At 45.6% G+C, this 16,227-nt stretch overlaps 1 protein-coding gene across 1 annotated transcript in view; it reads left to right on the forward strand.

Moving 5' to 3' along the window:
* The first annotated feature begins 1,527 nt into the window (after nt 1–1,527).
* MNT (MAX network transcriptional repressor) overlaps nt 1,528–16,227 on the forward strand; it is a 73,988-nt gene continuing 59,288 nt past the window's right edge. Inside the window, exon 1 of the mRNA XM_081346587.1 lies at nt 1,528–1,830. Within this exon, the coding sequence (XP_081202713.1) occupies nt 1,764–1,830 (67 nt within the window). The 5' untranslated portion in view covers nt 1,528–1,763. The remainder of the gene's footprint in view (nt 1,831–16,227) is intronic.

Consider the following 16,227-nt stretch of genomic DNA (forward strand, 5'->3'; position numbering starts at 1 on the left):
ACTTTCATTGTTAAGTAAGTCACAGCTGATATTATGACCTTTTTCCCCCCACTGTCATTAGGCAAATCATCATGGCCATTAATTGAACCACGTTATTAAGTGAATCCAACTTATCCTATTGACTTTGCTTGCTGGAAGACAGCTGGGAAGATTACATGTGATAATTGCACGACCCACAGACCTGCAATCATCATAAATCCATGACGGTTGCCAGGGCCCTGAAATGTTGATCATGTGACTATGGGGATGCAGTGACAGTCGATAAGTGCAAAGACCAGTCAAAAGACTTTTTTCAGCACTGCGTCTTCAAAGGGTCACTAAATGATTGGCTGTAGGTTGAAGACAACCTGCATTGCAAGCCAGAATTGCATGTAATGTTAGTTATACCTTTTTTTTAAAAAAAAAGATGTATTGCTAGGCACAACATTCAAACCAGATGTAGCAAACCTGGAAGTTGTTGGCCTGCAGTTCCTATAAACTTCAGCCAGCACACACAATTCAACCGATCAAGTTGGACCCATTGCAGTACCCATTGTGCAACCTGTTGTCCCGCTAAAAGGCACACTGTACCACACAACCCAATTCTATATGCTTAATGCAAGGGTCTTCAAACTTGGCCCTTTTATGACTTGTGGACTTCAACTCCCAGAATTCCTCAGCCAGCGTTGCCTGGCTTAGGAATTCTGGGAGTTGAAGTCCACAAGTCATAAAAGGGCCAAGTTTGAAGACCCCTGGCTTAATGCATTCAGATGTTCTAAACCAGGGGTCTCCAACCTTGGCAACTTTAAGACTTGTGGACTTCAACTTCCAGAATTCCTCAGCCAGCCAAGCTGGCTGAGTAATTCTGGGAATTCAAGTCCACAAGTCTTAAAAGTTGCCAAGGTTGGGGACCTCTGTTCTAAACCACAAAAGACCCTATTCAGACGATTTCTTCCCCCCCCCCACCCCCGTGTTTTTGTAATTTTGTTAGCCTAGTAGTTGGGAGTCTGGAAACTCCCAAATTGAAACACGTGCTTCCCCTGCCTTGCGATTGTCACTTGCCCTTTCTGCAAACAAAAACCGGAACTGTCCCGCTGCCTTGCCCTGTGATTTGCGTTTAAACGCGCAGTAGTATCCCATCCCGTCGTAGATACGCTCGGCGTTAAAGACGGGAGGGAAGACCTCACTCACTACGCAGAGAAGTCCTGTGAACTTCTCAAGAGACTTGGCCCGACCTCCCCACTTTGCTAACTTGCGTGGTGGTGGTGGTGGTGGTTTTTAATTGACAGGGAAAGAGATTAACAGGCGGGTGCCCACGTGCACCGCGAAAGGGTGACGCCCAGGAAAAGTTATCAACCCCTTTTACTGGAAAGAGAAACTCTACTCCGCCCCCGCCCGCTTGAGCAGCGCTCCTGTCCCGTCCAACGCAAGACTCCAGGCCGGGTTTTGGAGGCAACTCTGAGTATAGTAGCTGAGGGCAGTGTCAGTCCCTTTTTTTTCTTGTTGTGTTTCTGTTACACTTCGCCATCTTGTTACAAAGCCCTTTTTCTCGTCTGGAAGCTTCGTAGAAGCTCGGGGTGGTGGGCGATCGTTTGGCCGGCGTTGCGGTTTTCTATTTATTTTTTGGGGAGAGACCAGCCAGCCCAGCAAGATCCCGCGGAGGAGGCGGGGAAGCGAAGAGTTTTTGCCCCTCAAATTATTATTATTATTTTTTTTTGGAGGGGGGGGGGGACTTTGAAGTCTCCCAAGACTTTGGATCGTTTCCTGAGACGCAGCTCCAAGAAATGAGCATTGACACCTTGTTAGAAGCGGCCAGATTTCTGGAATGGCAAGCTCAGCAACAAACACGTGGTAAGTGAGCAAGAAACAGCGGTGGAAGAAGAGGCGCCCGGGAGCAAAGAGCGTGCAAAATTGGAATTAAGAGATAGAAACAAGACTTAAAAAGAAAAAGAATTGCGGCGCTGGGTGACGGGGGCAGCTCCCCTCCTTTTCCCCGAACTGAATGGCTGCAAAGGAGCCAACAAAAGTTTGCATTGCAATTGCGGGCATCCTTTTTATTCAAGAAGCAGAAGCCCAAGGTGGGAAGCAAACCCGCCTGAATTTAGTGAGATTTGGGAAGTCCCCGGTGCAAAGCGCGCCTACGGATTTGCTTGCGACCTGGATGCACTTTTTGGGTGGTGGGTGGGTGGGTGTATATTTTTTTTTTTGCACAACGGGCCCCATCGCATTCGTCAGAACTTGCTTCCGTGTAAAATGCATGGTGGATCGTGCCGTTTTGGGCGGGTTGGATCGTGTGTGTTTGTGTGTGTGAGAGAGAGAGAATCAGGCGATTTATTTCCTTTTGATCTTGTAAGCGTGTTTTGGCTGTTTCAGCTGCGATGTTGTAATGAAAGAGAAGTCACCTGATTTGTCGTCAGTTTCCTATTGGGAAGTTCCTGTCCTGTCCTATCCCTCAATTCCCCGTCCGGGATATATCTATCTATCTGCCCCCCCCCAAAGCACCCGCTTTTCTACTCTCCCCGCCCAGATTTTAATTAATATATATATATATATACACACACATATATATATATTAATTAAAATCTGGGCGGGGAGAGTAGAAAAGCGGGTGTTTTAAGGGGGGGCAGATTGCGCAAGGGGCGATTGGGTGAATCTCGCCATTGTCTCCACGTCTACTCTTAAGTAAGCCCCGATGATTTAATCGGGGTTTATTCCCGGGCACAGGACGGATCTTAGCTTTCGAACGGAGTCGGTTTCGTATTCTACTTTTGACGCTTTCAGATTTGCTGACACATGCTAGCCGGAAAGTAAATATATATATACACACATATAATTTTCGTTTCCTGCAGACTACAGAGGCTAGGTTCCTTCCTTGCAGCTCTTCCCTTAAAAAAATAATCGATCTTTTTTTCCCCCCGTTTTGCAATGAGACGGGAGGGGGGAAAAATTACGCCTCGGCCCGTCTAATCGCTAATTAAAGCAGGCCCCCCCTTAAATAAAATTAACCCCAATTCATTAGGAAGGCTTTCCAAGAGGTTTCCTCCCGACTAGGCAGCGCCCGGTTTCTTCTCCACGTCCGAAAGCTGCTCGCCCCCCATTCCTTTTCTTCCACCTCCCTCCTCTCCCCCCCCGCAACTTTTAATCAGACGTTCCGTGCAAGGCAAACGCGTGGCAGACTAAAAGAGGCGGGGTGAGTTAAGATGTCATGTAGTTATGCGCCAAACGGGGTGGGTGGGTCGGTGGATGGGAATCGGGCCTCCCCGCAAGCCCAAATTTTTTTATTTATTTTTTTTCAAAAAAAGCTATTGGGGAGGGGAAGACCGCCCCCTCCCCTCCCCAGTTTTCCCTTCGGTCGGTGATTCGTGTCTTCTTCCAATCCCCCAATCCCGGCTTTGGATCTGCCGGATTTCCTTATGTGGGGGGGGGGGAAAGACATGCCTTTCGCTCCTGTTTGGCGCTTTCCAGGGCGGTGGCGGCGAGGCGGTTGCTTTCCCCCCCCCTCCCCGCCGCCTTCCTCCCCTTTTCCTTTATTTGCATAATGAAAATGACAGAGGGGGAGGAGGGAAATCATATGATAATACTTAACTTGTTCCGCCTCTGTCTACCCCCTCCCTCCCTCCCTCCTTCCCCCCGCCCCCCCCGCGCCTGTCTAGTGAGACGCCTTTATGAGAAACGTGCTAAAAGGAGAGCTCCGAGGCTGGCTGGTTTTTAAATGGGCTGTTTTGGGGAGAAGCGGGTGGGGTGGGGGGGGAGCGCTGGTGGCGTCGGGGCTTGGAAGTAAAAAAATAAAAATAAAAAGTGGGCGGGGCTTGAGGGAGAGAGAGATGCGGTAGCGCGTGGTCGGGATCTAAGGGCACAATGGAACGTTGGCGTCGCCTGTGTCTTTCCCCCCCCCTCCTCCTCCTCCTCCTTTCCCCCAGTTTTGGAACGTTGCGTGTTTGCTCCGCGTTTCAAACGCCTCCCATTGGCTGAGGGCGAGCGGATGACGTGTCGAGGCCCCACCCCCGACCACGTGCGCTGGAGACACAGCTCTCTCTCTCCCTCGCTCCCTCTCGCTCTCTCTCTCTCTCTCTCTCTCTCTCTCCCTCCCTCTCGCTCTCTCTCTCTCCCCCTCTCTCTCTCTCTCTCCCTCCCTCGCTCTCTCTCTCCCTCCCTCCCTCCCTCTCTCTCTCTCTCCCTCCCTTTCTCTCTCCCTCCCTCCTTCTCTCTCTCACCCTCCCTCTCTCTCGCTCTCTCTCTCTCCCTCCCTCTCGCTCTCTCTCTCTCTCCCCCTCTCTCTCTCTCTCTCCCTCCCTCTCTCTCCCTCCCTCGCTCTCTCTCTCCCTCCCTCTCTCTCTCTCCCTCCCTCTCTCTCTCCCTCCCTCCTTCTCTCTCTCTCCCTCCCTCTCGCTCTCGCTCTCTCCCTCCCTCTCTCTCTCCCTCCCTCTCTCTCTCTCTCTCTCTCTCTCTCTCTCTCTCTCTCTCTCTCTCTCTCTCTCTCTCCCTCCCTCTCTCTCTCCCTCCCTCCTTCTCTCTCTCTCTCTCCCTCCCTCTCCCTCCCTCCCTCCCTCCCTCTCTCTCTCTCTCTCTCTCTCTCTCTCTCTCTCTCTCTCTCTCTCTCTCTCTCTCTCTCTCTCTCTCTCTCTCGTTTGCGTGCCTGGAAAGGCGTGCGAGTGCGCTTGCTTGCTTGCTTGCTTGTCTGTCTGCCTGCCCTGTCTGCCTGCGTGCATCCGCGAGGTGGGGGAGAGAGGAAAGGAATGCGCTTTCCCTTCCTTGTCTTGGAGGGGGGGGGAAAGCGCGGATAAAAAAAAGGCAGAGAAGAGCTGCTCAGAATTACGACATAATGCTACAATGTGTGTGTGTGTGGGGGGGAGCCCTCCTCCCTTTTTCTTCGCATTCTTTTCCAATCCTTTCCTTTGATTTGTTTTCTGGTTCTGAGAACCCGACCTCTGCCTCTGCACTCGTGCGGGCTGATCCGAAAGCTGATGTAATAAGACACCCTCTTTCCCCCCCCCTTGGCACATTTGACAATTTCAGAAAGATTCGTGCAAGGGGCAATTAAAAAAAAACCCGCCCTTTTGCTGCAATCTGTTTATCATTATCATTCTAGCAAAATACGTGTGAAGGGTGTTTGGGAGACCATCGTATCCCCCTCTTGAAATTGCCGTCTTTTTTTTTGCTTCTTTTTTCAACGTTTAAAGAAAATGTAAGCCTGCTTTGTGGAAATAGTGGAAGAACAGGACTCCACTGTTTTGGCCTCTTGTTTACTTCTGGGGGAAAAAAACCTTTAATATTTAAATTGAATTTGTCCTGCACCCTAATTCTAATAATATGGCTTTCTCAGTAAAAAAAAATAGCAAACATTCCTAAGGATAGCATCACAAGTACAGGGAATCTCAGAGCACTGACATCTCCCCCATGCATAATTCTGGACTTACAACTGTTTGCTTAGTGACCATTTGAAGTTACAAGGTGGACTGAAAAAAAGTGACTAATGACGGTTCCTCACACTTAACAACCATCACAGCATCCCCATGGTCATGTGATGAAAACTTGGACCCTTGGCAACTGGTATGTGTTTATAATGTATGTGGTGTCCCAAATTCATGTGATTGTCATTTGTGACCTTCTCAGCCAGCTTCCAACAAGAAGAGCTAAAGGAGAAAACTGGATTTGCTCCACAACTGTGTGAGTCATTTAACAACCACCTTGCTTATCAACAGAAATTCTGCTTCCAATTGTGTTTCTAAGTTGAGGATGACCTGTACCCCATTTTAAATCCAGATCTCACAGAGGAGGATTTTTTTTAAAAAAAAAACAACACCTATGTGTTGCTGCTAAAAATAAAGGAGCAATAATGGTTTGGATTGGTTGGTCCTATTGTGTGACCACAATACGACATATATGTCTATAAATATTTAATTTAATTTAATTTAATAATTTGATTTCTATACCGCCCTTCTCCCGAAGGACTCAGGGCGGTGAACAGGGCAATACACAATAAAAAACCAGATACAAAAATTAAAAAACCATTAAAAACCAATTAAACATCATGCCCATAAAATCAATACATAATTAAGTTAAAAACTAATTTTAAAAACCCAACCCCATCCCGTCAGACCAGGCCAGCTTGTTCGAAAAAGAATGTTTTAAGATCGCGCCGGAAGGAGCGAAGGTCGGGGGCCGTCCGGAGCTCAACCGGTAAGCTGTTCCAGAGGTCTGGCGCGCCCACAGAGAACGCTCTCCCCCTGGGGGTCACCAATCGGCATTCTTTGATCGGCGGCACCCTGATATGTAGACATATTTGCTCAAAGTTGGTCTAGTGGTTAATTGCACAGTTAAGTCAATGGTCTGTGTTTAGAAATAATATATCCCAGAGAATCGGGTGCAAGGGAAAAAGAAGGAAGGTGCATGATTATTTTTCATCTGGTTTGTGGACTTGCCTCCAGCCATAAGACTTGAATTTACGTGTTTGATTTGGACCTAGAGCAAGGGATCTCAAAGACCATCTAATCCAGGGGTGGACAACCTTGGCTCTTTTATGACTTGTGGCATGGCTGGCTCTGGAATTCTGGAAGTCCACAAGCCATAAAAGAGCCAAGGTTCCCCACCCCTGATCTAACCTAACCCAATACTGGTATGGGAAAATGGTTAACAAAGGAGAATCTCCCCCCTTTAAAAGTCATCTTCACCCATATCTGAAGAGTTTCTACTGTCCATAGGTCCTTACTATGGTTTGTTTTGCAAGGAATCCTTTTCTTGGTGTGCAGCTTAGTGGTTCACGTCCTGTTCTTTACAAAAGTGTTCTCAACCTTGGCATGCTGGCTGGAGAATTCTGGAAGGAAGTCCACATGTTAAAGGGTTGAGAATTACTGCTCAAGAGAAACAGTAACCTCCTCTGTGATGGACATGATGGTTCTTGTATGTCATGCTAACCATCACTTCTTCAAGTTAGAGACACCCATGATGGGTCATCCAGCTTTCTTCATAGGTTTCTATTCATCAGCTTCCTTGGGAATGTTTCATGATTGCATAATGTAAGGCTGGGATGTGATCTTGGAGATGTTCTAGTCAACTGCCTACTCAGAGCAAGAATCCACTACTACAGCATCTCTGATAAATTGTCACCTAGCCTCTGTTTAAGCCTCCGAAGAAGAGGGCACCAACTCCTGAGGCAGTCTGTCAATTGCTGAACAATGCTTATGATTTATTTCAGAGATCTGATTGAAATTGCTTTCTTCTAATGCATACCCATTGTGTCTTATCTTCTGAGATAACAATGAAGAATTCTATCTTGTATTCCACATGATCACCCATCGTGTCTTGTGTCTCCCAGTAGTTGTTTTTTCTCCTGCAAGCTACTGTAATGATACCCAGAAATTCAAACTGTTCCTCATAATTTTTTTCTCGTAAGCCCCTAACTTGGTCTAATCTCTCTGGAAATGTTGCAGTTTCTTGGCCTTTGGATTTGAACATCTTCATGTTATTCCTTTAAAATATGGTGAGGGATTCAGGCCCAGTATTCTACATGCTATCTGAACAGCTCAGAATAGAGAGGGATTGTAACTTTTCTTGATTTTAATATTTTATTTCTGTTGATACAGAATAGAAATTCATTTGCTTTTTTTCTCTCCTGTTGCATTACACTCTTGGCTATTGTTCAGTTGGTAGCCCTCCAGAATACGTTAAATTTTTGCATGGGCTACTGCTTAGTATGTTCCTCATGTCCGATGCACATACCTCTGCTTTTTCTTACCCAAATACAAGATTTTATATTCATGGCTACTGAAATTCATTTTGCTGGGCTTTGCCAGAGTTCCACTCAGCACTTCCAGTTTCATAAGAAATGGACATTTTTTTGGTCTTGATTGTTCAACAAACTCTAAGGGTTGCATAGATTGACTACATCCACTGCATTTCTCTGATCAGCTGAACTGGTCACTATACCAAAATAAGAGTACAGTGGTACCTTGGTACTCACTTTTAATTGGTTCCAGGAGGCGCATTGAGTACCAAAAACAATGAGTACCAAACAAATTTTTCCCATAAGGAATAATGCAATGAGTCACAAAGGCAGCCAACAACCACAGGTTCCAGCTTGTGCGTTGAGTACCAAACAAACAATGAGTATTGGGACAAAATGTTCACGTCAAAATGTGCAAGTACCAAATTTCAAAGCAGCTGAGTACCAAGGTACCACTATATCTGCTTTATTTGTCATAATTTTTCATAAACTTGCACTGGCTCCTGCCAGACAGTGCTTTCCCCCCCCCCACCCTTAAAATGTCACAAATGAACTGCTTAATACTTCACTGCAAAGTTTTACCTAGCACTGAGGCCAAGGTGACCAATCTATACCTACCTAAGTCCTCTTGCCCACTTCTGAAAATAGGAAGAAGGTCTGCATTTTTCTGATCTTCTAGCCTTGTATCCATCCTCCATTAACTTCTCAGCGATCGCTGGAAGAACCCTTGAGGTGACATCTGCAAACTCCTCCAAGACCTAAACCAGGGGTCTTCAAACTTGGCCCTTTTATGACTTGTGGACTTCAACTCCCAGAATTCCTCAGCCAGGCACTCATCATGGTAGCAAGATGTTTCTCAGCCATCTCTTTATTCTTTAAATTATCACTCCTTTCAATGTTGTTGCTATTCTTCCTACCCACCTGCAGAAGGAGACAATTGACCATGCTGGCTGGTGGGGATTGTGACCCCAACATATATGGTGGAAAACCAGTTGACACTTGATTAAATGCAGAAACACTTTTCCAAGTTAATTAATTTAGGTGGAACAGCCTTGGTCTTTAAAAGGTGAAAGTCAGCACAGAGACACAGAGAGAGAGAGAGAGAGACAGACAGACAGACAGACAGACAGGTTTCTATCCACACTGGCTGCAAAAAACAACCAGTGCAGTGGTAAAAACTGCAGTTCAAAACATCTGGAGGGAAGTATGGTGATTACCCTTATAGTTAATAAGTCTGGACTATTATCTGTGGGCATTAAATATTTTGCTCAGAGGAAGTATATGTTTGACTTGGTTAATATACTGCTCTAAGTCAGGCATGTCAACCTCGCGATGTCATGTGACATCATGCGACGTATCGCGACTTTTTCTCCATTGCCAGCAATGTGGTGGGCGTGGTTTTGGCGTGACACATCCGGCCTGCAGGCCGGCAGTTTGACATGCCTGCTCTAGATGATAGATGTATGGCAGTAAGTCATGGATTGTTTAATCTTGGTTTATTAAATAGACAAAGCATAAGCAACCACAGTAAAAAAAGATTCCTCAAGAGCTCCTTCTCCTTACTCAGAATACAGAAGAACAGAGTTTAAAGAGACCTTGGAGGTCTTCTGGTCCAGCCCGCTGCTCAAGCAGGAGACCCCCATATCTTTTCAGACAAGTGACTGTCCAGTCTCTTCTTAAAAACCTCCAGTGATGGAGCACACACAACGTCTGGTGGCAAGCCGGCCCATTGATTAATTGTTCTCACTGTCAGGACATTTCTCCTTAATTCTAAGTTGGGTCCCATTGAGTTTTGGATGGGGAAGTATGCAAAAATTACCAGTCTCTGCCTGTCTTTTTGTTCTTCTGGTTATCCTTATAAGAAAAGAACTCAGTTCTTAGGTCACCTGCAGGGAAATGTTTTATTTGCCAGCACCACCACTAAACAATGTTCTTTAAGCAGCTGGAGTAGCACCAGGTGGTGACAGTCATAGTAACCCTCCAACTGCTGTGATCATTGCAGAGGCCATGAAAGGCAACACAGCAGAACTCCAGCTTTCCAGATTGGGAGAGGATACATGAGTAGATTTCCCTCTTTGGAATGGTGGTTGGGGAATCAAGAAGCACCAGATGTGACCTTATGTCAAGGAGGTGAGGCTGGTAGAGCAGAGGAGATTCTGAACCGTTCTAGTAAGGCCCAGCCAACATGGTTCCTCAAAATCCTGAGAAGGCCCAGCCCACCTCCTTGTTTCCATCTATCCATACAGAACGTGGGAGCTACCTTCTTGGCCTGGGTCACGCGAAATGGGTTATTTCAGAGCTGGGTTATTTCAGAGCGGGTGCAAAGAGTGGACCAGTAAAAATGGTCAAGTGAATCCTACTCATGATTCTTCTCATTGTCATGCAGAAAAGGAGTAAAGAGAGGAATGAGATCCCCAAAGGTTTGTGAAGACAAAAGAACACACACAAACACAAAACAGATGTCAACCTGCCTGACAGGATGAGAGACAGAGAGGGGGAGTGAAGCCATTAGCTTCTTAAGTGATAAGAGGTATCCTTTACACCAGGGGCGTCATCCGAAAGCCACGCCCACCCCATTGCCGGCAATGGCAAAACTCCTGATACGTTCCGTGATGTCATGTGATGTTGCGAGTTTGACATGTCTGCTTTACACTATAGACTGAGAGAAAAGAGTTAACCTTTATGGGGTTTTGCTTGAGAAGAAGGCCATCTTTTAGATGATGCTTTCATACAGTTTGTATCATCCCACTGCAGTTCGTTCAATGCTTATTGCCCGTAATACGTCACAAAACAGTAAAGGTGATCAGCCTAGAGCAGGGGTCAGCAACCTGAAACAGTGAAAGAGCCACTCGGAACCGGTTCCCTCACAAAAGGAAATACTGGGAGCCGCAAAAAAATGTGTGCACATGTGCATACATGCGCGCATGCGCAGAACAGAACTAAAGAGTGGAGCCAAGGTGAGATATGCACCTACCCTGCATATTTGAATTGATTGGTTGAACTTTTTTAGTCCCACTTTTTTTTTTTTTGGACTGCACATGGCAGAGGACTGGGAGCCGCAGGAGACGGCTGAAAGAGCCGCATGTGGCTCCGGAGCCGCGGGTTGCAGACCTGTGGCCTAGAGCTTAGACCCCCAGGAACTTCGCTGTCACTGCTTCGAAGATCTCAAGATTTTTTCCCCAAGTTTTTCATATTAACCTCCCAGCCCCTTAGAATGCTATTTCTGAACTTCTTCAAAGGGATGATGATGATGGAAAAAATAAACAAACAACAAACAGATTTGGTGGAACTAGACAAGCTAGGATTGTGGTTCACATTGGCAGACATCAGGGCTTTTTTTGTCATAGAATGCTCAGAACGGAGTTCCAGCACCTTTTTTGGATGGAACCTTGTAGGGTAGGCAAGGCGGGTTGTATGACATGTGTGAGTTCCGGCACCTTTTTCTTTTACAAAAAAAGCACTGGCGGACGTGATATATCTTCTGCTTAAGTTCACGGAAAGCTTGCTATGCTTAGCAAGTCACTTTTCATTCCTGATTTATCAATAAATTGTCCCCCAAAGAAGGAGGAGACTGTCTTCATCCTTTTAGTTCTTAGATTATTGCAGTCTTAATTTTTTTGTGGGGGGGCGGGCAAGTAGGAGACAGGGAAACATCCTTTGGGCTTTATAGGACCACTTTTAACACAAATTTGCCCCTGAATGGCCAGTCGTTAGAGGAATCAAGAAAAATGCTTTTCTCATTGCCCCACTGTTTCCCAAGTTAGTAGAGGTAATCCTCGACTTACAACCATTTGTTTAATGACCGTTTGAAGTTACAACAGCACTGAAAAAAGTGACTTACGGCCATTTATCACATGACCGTTGCAATATCCCCATGGTCACCTGATCAAAATTCAGACATTTGGCCGTGGGCTTATGACGGCTGCAGTGTCCCAGGGTCATGTGATCCCCTTTTGCAACCTTCGGACAAACAAAGTCAGTGGGGAAGTCAGATTCACTTAACAGGTTACTTAATAACTGCAGTGATTCACTTAACTGTGGCAAGAAAGTCGTAAAATGGAGCAAAACTCACCACTGTCTTAGCCACAGAAATTTGGGGCTCCATTGTGGTTGTAAATTGAGAACTACCTGTATGCCACTTTAAAATGTTAGCACATTTGGGAGGTCACATGCAAGGACAGTTGAGTCTTGGGAGTGTATCCCTCAGGGGTGCGTTCTGGAAATCACAAGTTAACGAAGAGCCAAGTTTTATGCTATCTACCAACTCCAGAAACAAAGAGAAGCAACTCAGGATAAAAGGAAGTGATACGTCACTTATGGATGTTGTGCAATAGAATTCCTTTCTGTTTTTCTGATTTTCTTTAGCTGTTTTCTATTCTCTTTATTGCGCTGAAGAAAATGGGAGCTGGAATGATGTCCAGAGTTTTAGACAGCTGGGCAAACACATCTGGCACTGAACCTTAATGGAGACATTAAAAATCCAGAGCTATAAAGCAGAAGCTCATACCCATGCAATTTCCTAGTTTTGGTGGATTATTGATGGTCTGTTTAATCCAGGTCAAGCCTTCCAATTGGAGGTTCCTCAAAATGGTATCTAGGAAGAATGAGTTACATTACCAAGGACTCCTCTATGGCCTGGTCTTAGCATCTAGAGTATATACCAGATGGTTGGCCTTTGTGGACCACGTGAAGATTTCCATTTAGGCTTAAGTGCATAATAGGCTTCTCAGAACATCCTCTGTAAAGAAAGCAGTGAGCACCCCAACTTTGGTGCCTCTAGAGTAGCCTTGCCAAAAGGAAATCCTGGAAATCTCTTTCAGCATGGGGTAAAAGAGTCTTCTTTAGATTTTATACGGCTCTGAAACTGACTTTCCAGACACTGGCAACACTGCAAGACTATAATGTGTAATGGACATTTCCTCTTTTATTTCATTGCAGTGATCTGATGAATGGTTGCAGGAACTGGGTATGTCTAGTGTAATGAAGAGAAGGACTAGGAGTAACATGATAGTAGCCTCCAATATTTGGGGGGACTGTCACAGACAAAAGAGGGGTCTATCCTCTAAAGCACCTGAGGGGAAGACAAGAAGTAACAATTGTAAACTTATCAGAGAGAGATCAAGCCTAGAATTAAGGAGACATTTCCTGTCAGTAAGAAGTATTAATTAGTGGAGTAGCTTGCCTTCAGAAGTTTTGGGTACTCCATCACTCGAGGCTTTTGGGAACAGATTGGATACCTTTTGCCAGGAATAATATAGGGCAGTGATGGCGAACCTTTTAGAGACCGAGTGCCCAAACTGCAACCCAAAACCCACTTATGTATTGTCAGGTGCCGGGTGGGTGTGGCCCATTGGCTGGGTGTGGCCCATTGGCTGGGCGTGGCTGCGGTGTAATGGCAGACTGGGTGGGACTAAAAAGTTCAATCAATCAATTCCAACTTTGCGAGATCTTTTTTTCCCCCACGAGAAGTTGAAATTGATTGATCGATTGAACCTTCCTTTTTTTGCACACGGCGGCGGAGGCCTAAAGCGAAAAGGTTTTATAAAACCCAACTGAAGGCCTAGGACTGCAGCGATGGGGCACGTGCCCACAGAGAGGGCTCTGTGTGCCACCTATGGCACGTGTGCCATAGGTTCGCCACCATGGGTATAGGGTTTCCTGCTTGAGCAGGGGGTTGAACTAGATGACCTCCAAGGTCCCTTCCAACTCTGTTATTCTAATCTTATTGGTGCATGACAGGGTCAAGCAAGTAGACTCATCATGATATCTGGTATGGGGACTGCTACTGAGGGCTGCTGAGGGATGAGGTGACCATTGACGTGAGCCTATAGATGTGGAGATTTGCTTTCAATCAGGTCACTGCAGGGATCCTGATCCATTGTCTACAAATAGGAATTGAAGGCAGTACAGCCGTCTCTGAAGCGGAGATGTGTGCTGGAAGATCTACTTTGGACCGGTTTGACAGTTTAAAAATTACATAATGTTTTTTTTTCCTGGTGTGGTTCTGAAACATTGAAATGCAGGGATTTCATAGCACTCCTCGTTCCACTAAAATAATGTAGACTAAATACTTGTGTGACTATGATTTGGGATTAATACATTAACTGAAATCTATTTCCTTCTCTGAAAGACCGGTCTCTCTGCTCTGAGAGGACCTTCGTTGGGTAGACAGACAATAACTACTGCCAAAGCTTGTGTAAACAATTAGAGTGGATTCAGATCAAGGGTCATTCAGGGCCACATGATAGTTAGCCTGGACAGACGGCACACATTCTCCATATCACCAGAGGTTATATAGAGAATTCTAGGATCAGAGTTGACTGGTCCAATTGTAGTGCTTCTAGGGAGAACTGATCCTACATCTGGAGAACTTCACGAGATCTCAGCAAGATGGGATTCCTTTCACTTGACCTGAACTTGATTGAGGATTCTTCCTACCATATCCTGAAACTTCCAGGCATCTTGTTTCACAGGTTGATCCTGCACTTGACCCAGTGGCTCAAGAGTATGTCCTCAAACTAAATGAAAATATCTCCTGAGCTCCGAATTTCCAGGGTCAATTGTGGAATTCACCTTGGTTCTAGGCTCCCACTAAGATTCTGCCAGGTGGCTTGCCACGATGTTAAAGAGTAGTAGAGAAGATAATAACAAGTGATGCCAATAATACTGGGGGAAGAACTGTTGGAGTATTTACAAGTGGGGCTGGAGAGGGGACAGGCAGATAATAAGTTACATAGACAGGTAGAAATAGAATAACAGAGTTGGAAGGGACCTTGGAGGTCTTCTAGTCTAACCCCTTGCTCAAGCAGGAAACCCTATACCATTTCAGACAAATAGTTGTCCAATCTCTTCTTTAAAACCTCCAGTGTTGATTGATGCACCCACAACTTCTGGAGGCAAGTTGGTCCACTGATTAACTATTCTCATTGTCAGAAAATGTCTCCTTAATTCTAGGTTGAAGTTCTCTTTGATAAGTTTCCATCTGTTACTTCTTGCCCTGACCTGAGATGCTTTGGGGAAAAAGGTTGACCCCTTCTTCTTTGTGGCAGCCCCTTAGATATTGGAACACTGCTATCTTGTCACCTCTAGATGACCCCTAGGTATGTATGACTTATAAAAAAAAATACAAGCATTGTCCCTATTGCTGGCATACAACACATGCACTCTTGGATTTTATTGGGACCAAAGGGAACCTCATGAACATCTCAATATTTAATTTTGTATCGTTCAAGGGAGTAGTAATATGTCCCCCCGTTTCTTGACTGGAGGAAGTCTTGTAGTTTTTCCATTGAAAAGCTACTTGCTGTGCACAATTGTAATTAAACTTTTGGCATGTGCAATTAGAGAGATGTGCAGAGAAATGGGAACAAAAGGCTTCTGTGCTTTCCTGGCTGGCAGGAATGTGCCCAACCAAGGATGGTTGCATGGGGAAGGCAAGTGATGTCACACAGATTGCGATGTCATTGTGCATGCAAGGGGAAATTGATTTGCATCAATTGCCATGTGAGGTCATTATGAGTAAAACATTGTAGTTTCTATGTACTGGATCCACTTCCTTGGGGGAGAAGAGGACTCTGCATATCTTAGAGTGCAGAGAGAGAGAGAGATGCAGCTGGCAGGAAAGATGGAATGCAGGTGAAGGAGATTAAAATCTTCCAGTGACAACATGTATGTTTGATAAGCAGATCTCAGCTAGGGGATTATTTTGGAATTCTGGTGGTTCTTATTTTTTTTTTAAATTCCATTTATATCCCGCCCTTCTCCGAGGACTCAGGGCGGCTTATAAGCTTAGCAGCAGGTTGATGTTCAGCCTGAGTAACTTTGTGGCCTTGTAGAGGAACAGACTAAGGGACGTGGTGGCTTAGTGGGTTAGGACGCTGAGCTTGTCGATCAGAAGGTCGGCAGTTTGGTGGGTTGAATCCCGAGTGCCGCGTAACAGAGTGAGCGCCTGTTACTCGTCCGAGCTTCTGCCAACCTAGCAGTTCGAAAGCACGTAAAAATGCAAGTAGAAAAATAGGGACCACTACGGTGGGAAGGTAACAGTGTTCCATGCGCCTTTGGCGTCTAGTCATGCCGGCCACATGACCACGGAGACGTCCTCGGACAAGCGCTGGCTCTTCGGCTTTGAAATGGAGATGAGCACCTGCCCCTAGAGTCGGAAATGACTAGCACGCATGTGCGGGGGAACCTTTACCTTTACCTTTAGAGGAACAGATAGACCTCATGATGGCTGATCCTGATGTTTGAATCCCGCCTTCTTGTCCACTAAGAAAAAGTCAACTATGGGCAATCTTCTCAATACATACATGCCCTATATTATGGAATTGATCACTTTCTGAGTTTGTAGCATGGAATTGATAGTTTTCCAAGGTTGCAGCATGGAATTGATACTTTTCTAGGGTTGCAGCATATGATGAACCACAAAAAAGACTAGCAACGTTGGCCATGCACACTGAGTTACATTTTGTTTGTCTGGTTTGTGATTTAGTGTGCCATCCAAATGCAAGTTATAGGAATGGCAAAGA

The sequence above is a fragment of the Vipera berus genome (assembly GCF_964194415.1).
Source record: "Vipera berus genome assembly, chromosome: 1".
Lineage (NCBI taxonomy): Eukaryota > Metazoa > Chordata > Lepidosauria > Squamata > Viperidae > Vipera > Vipera berus.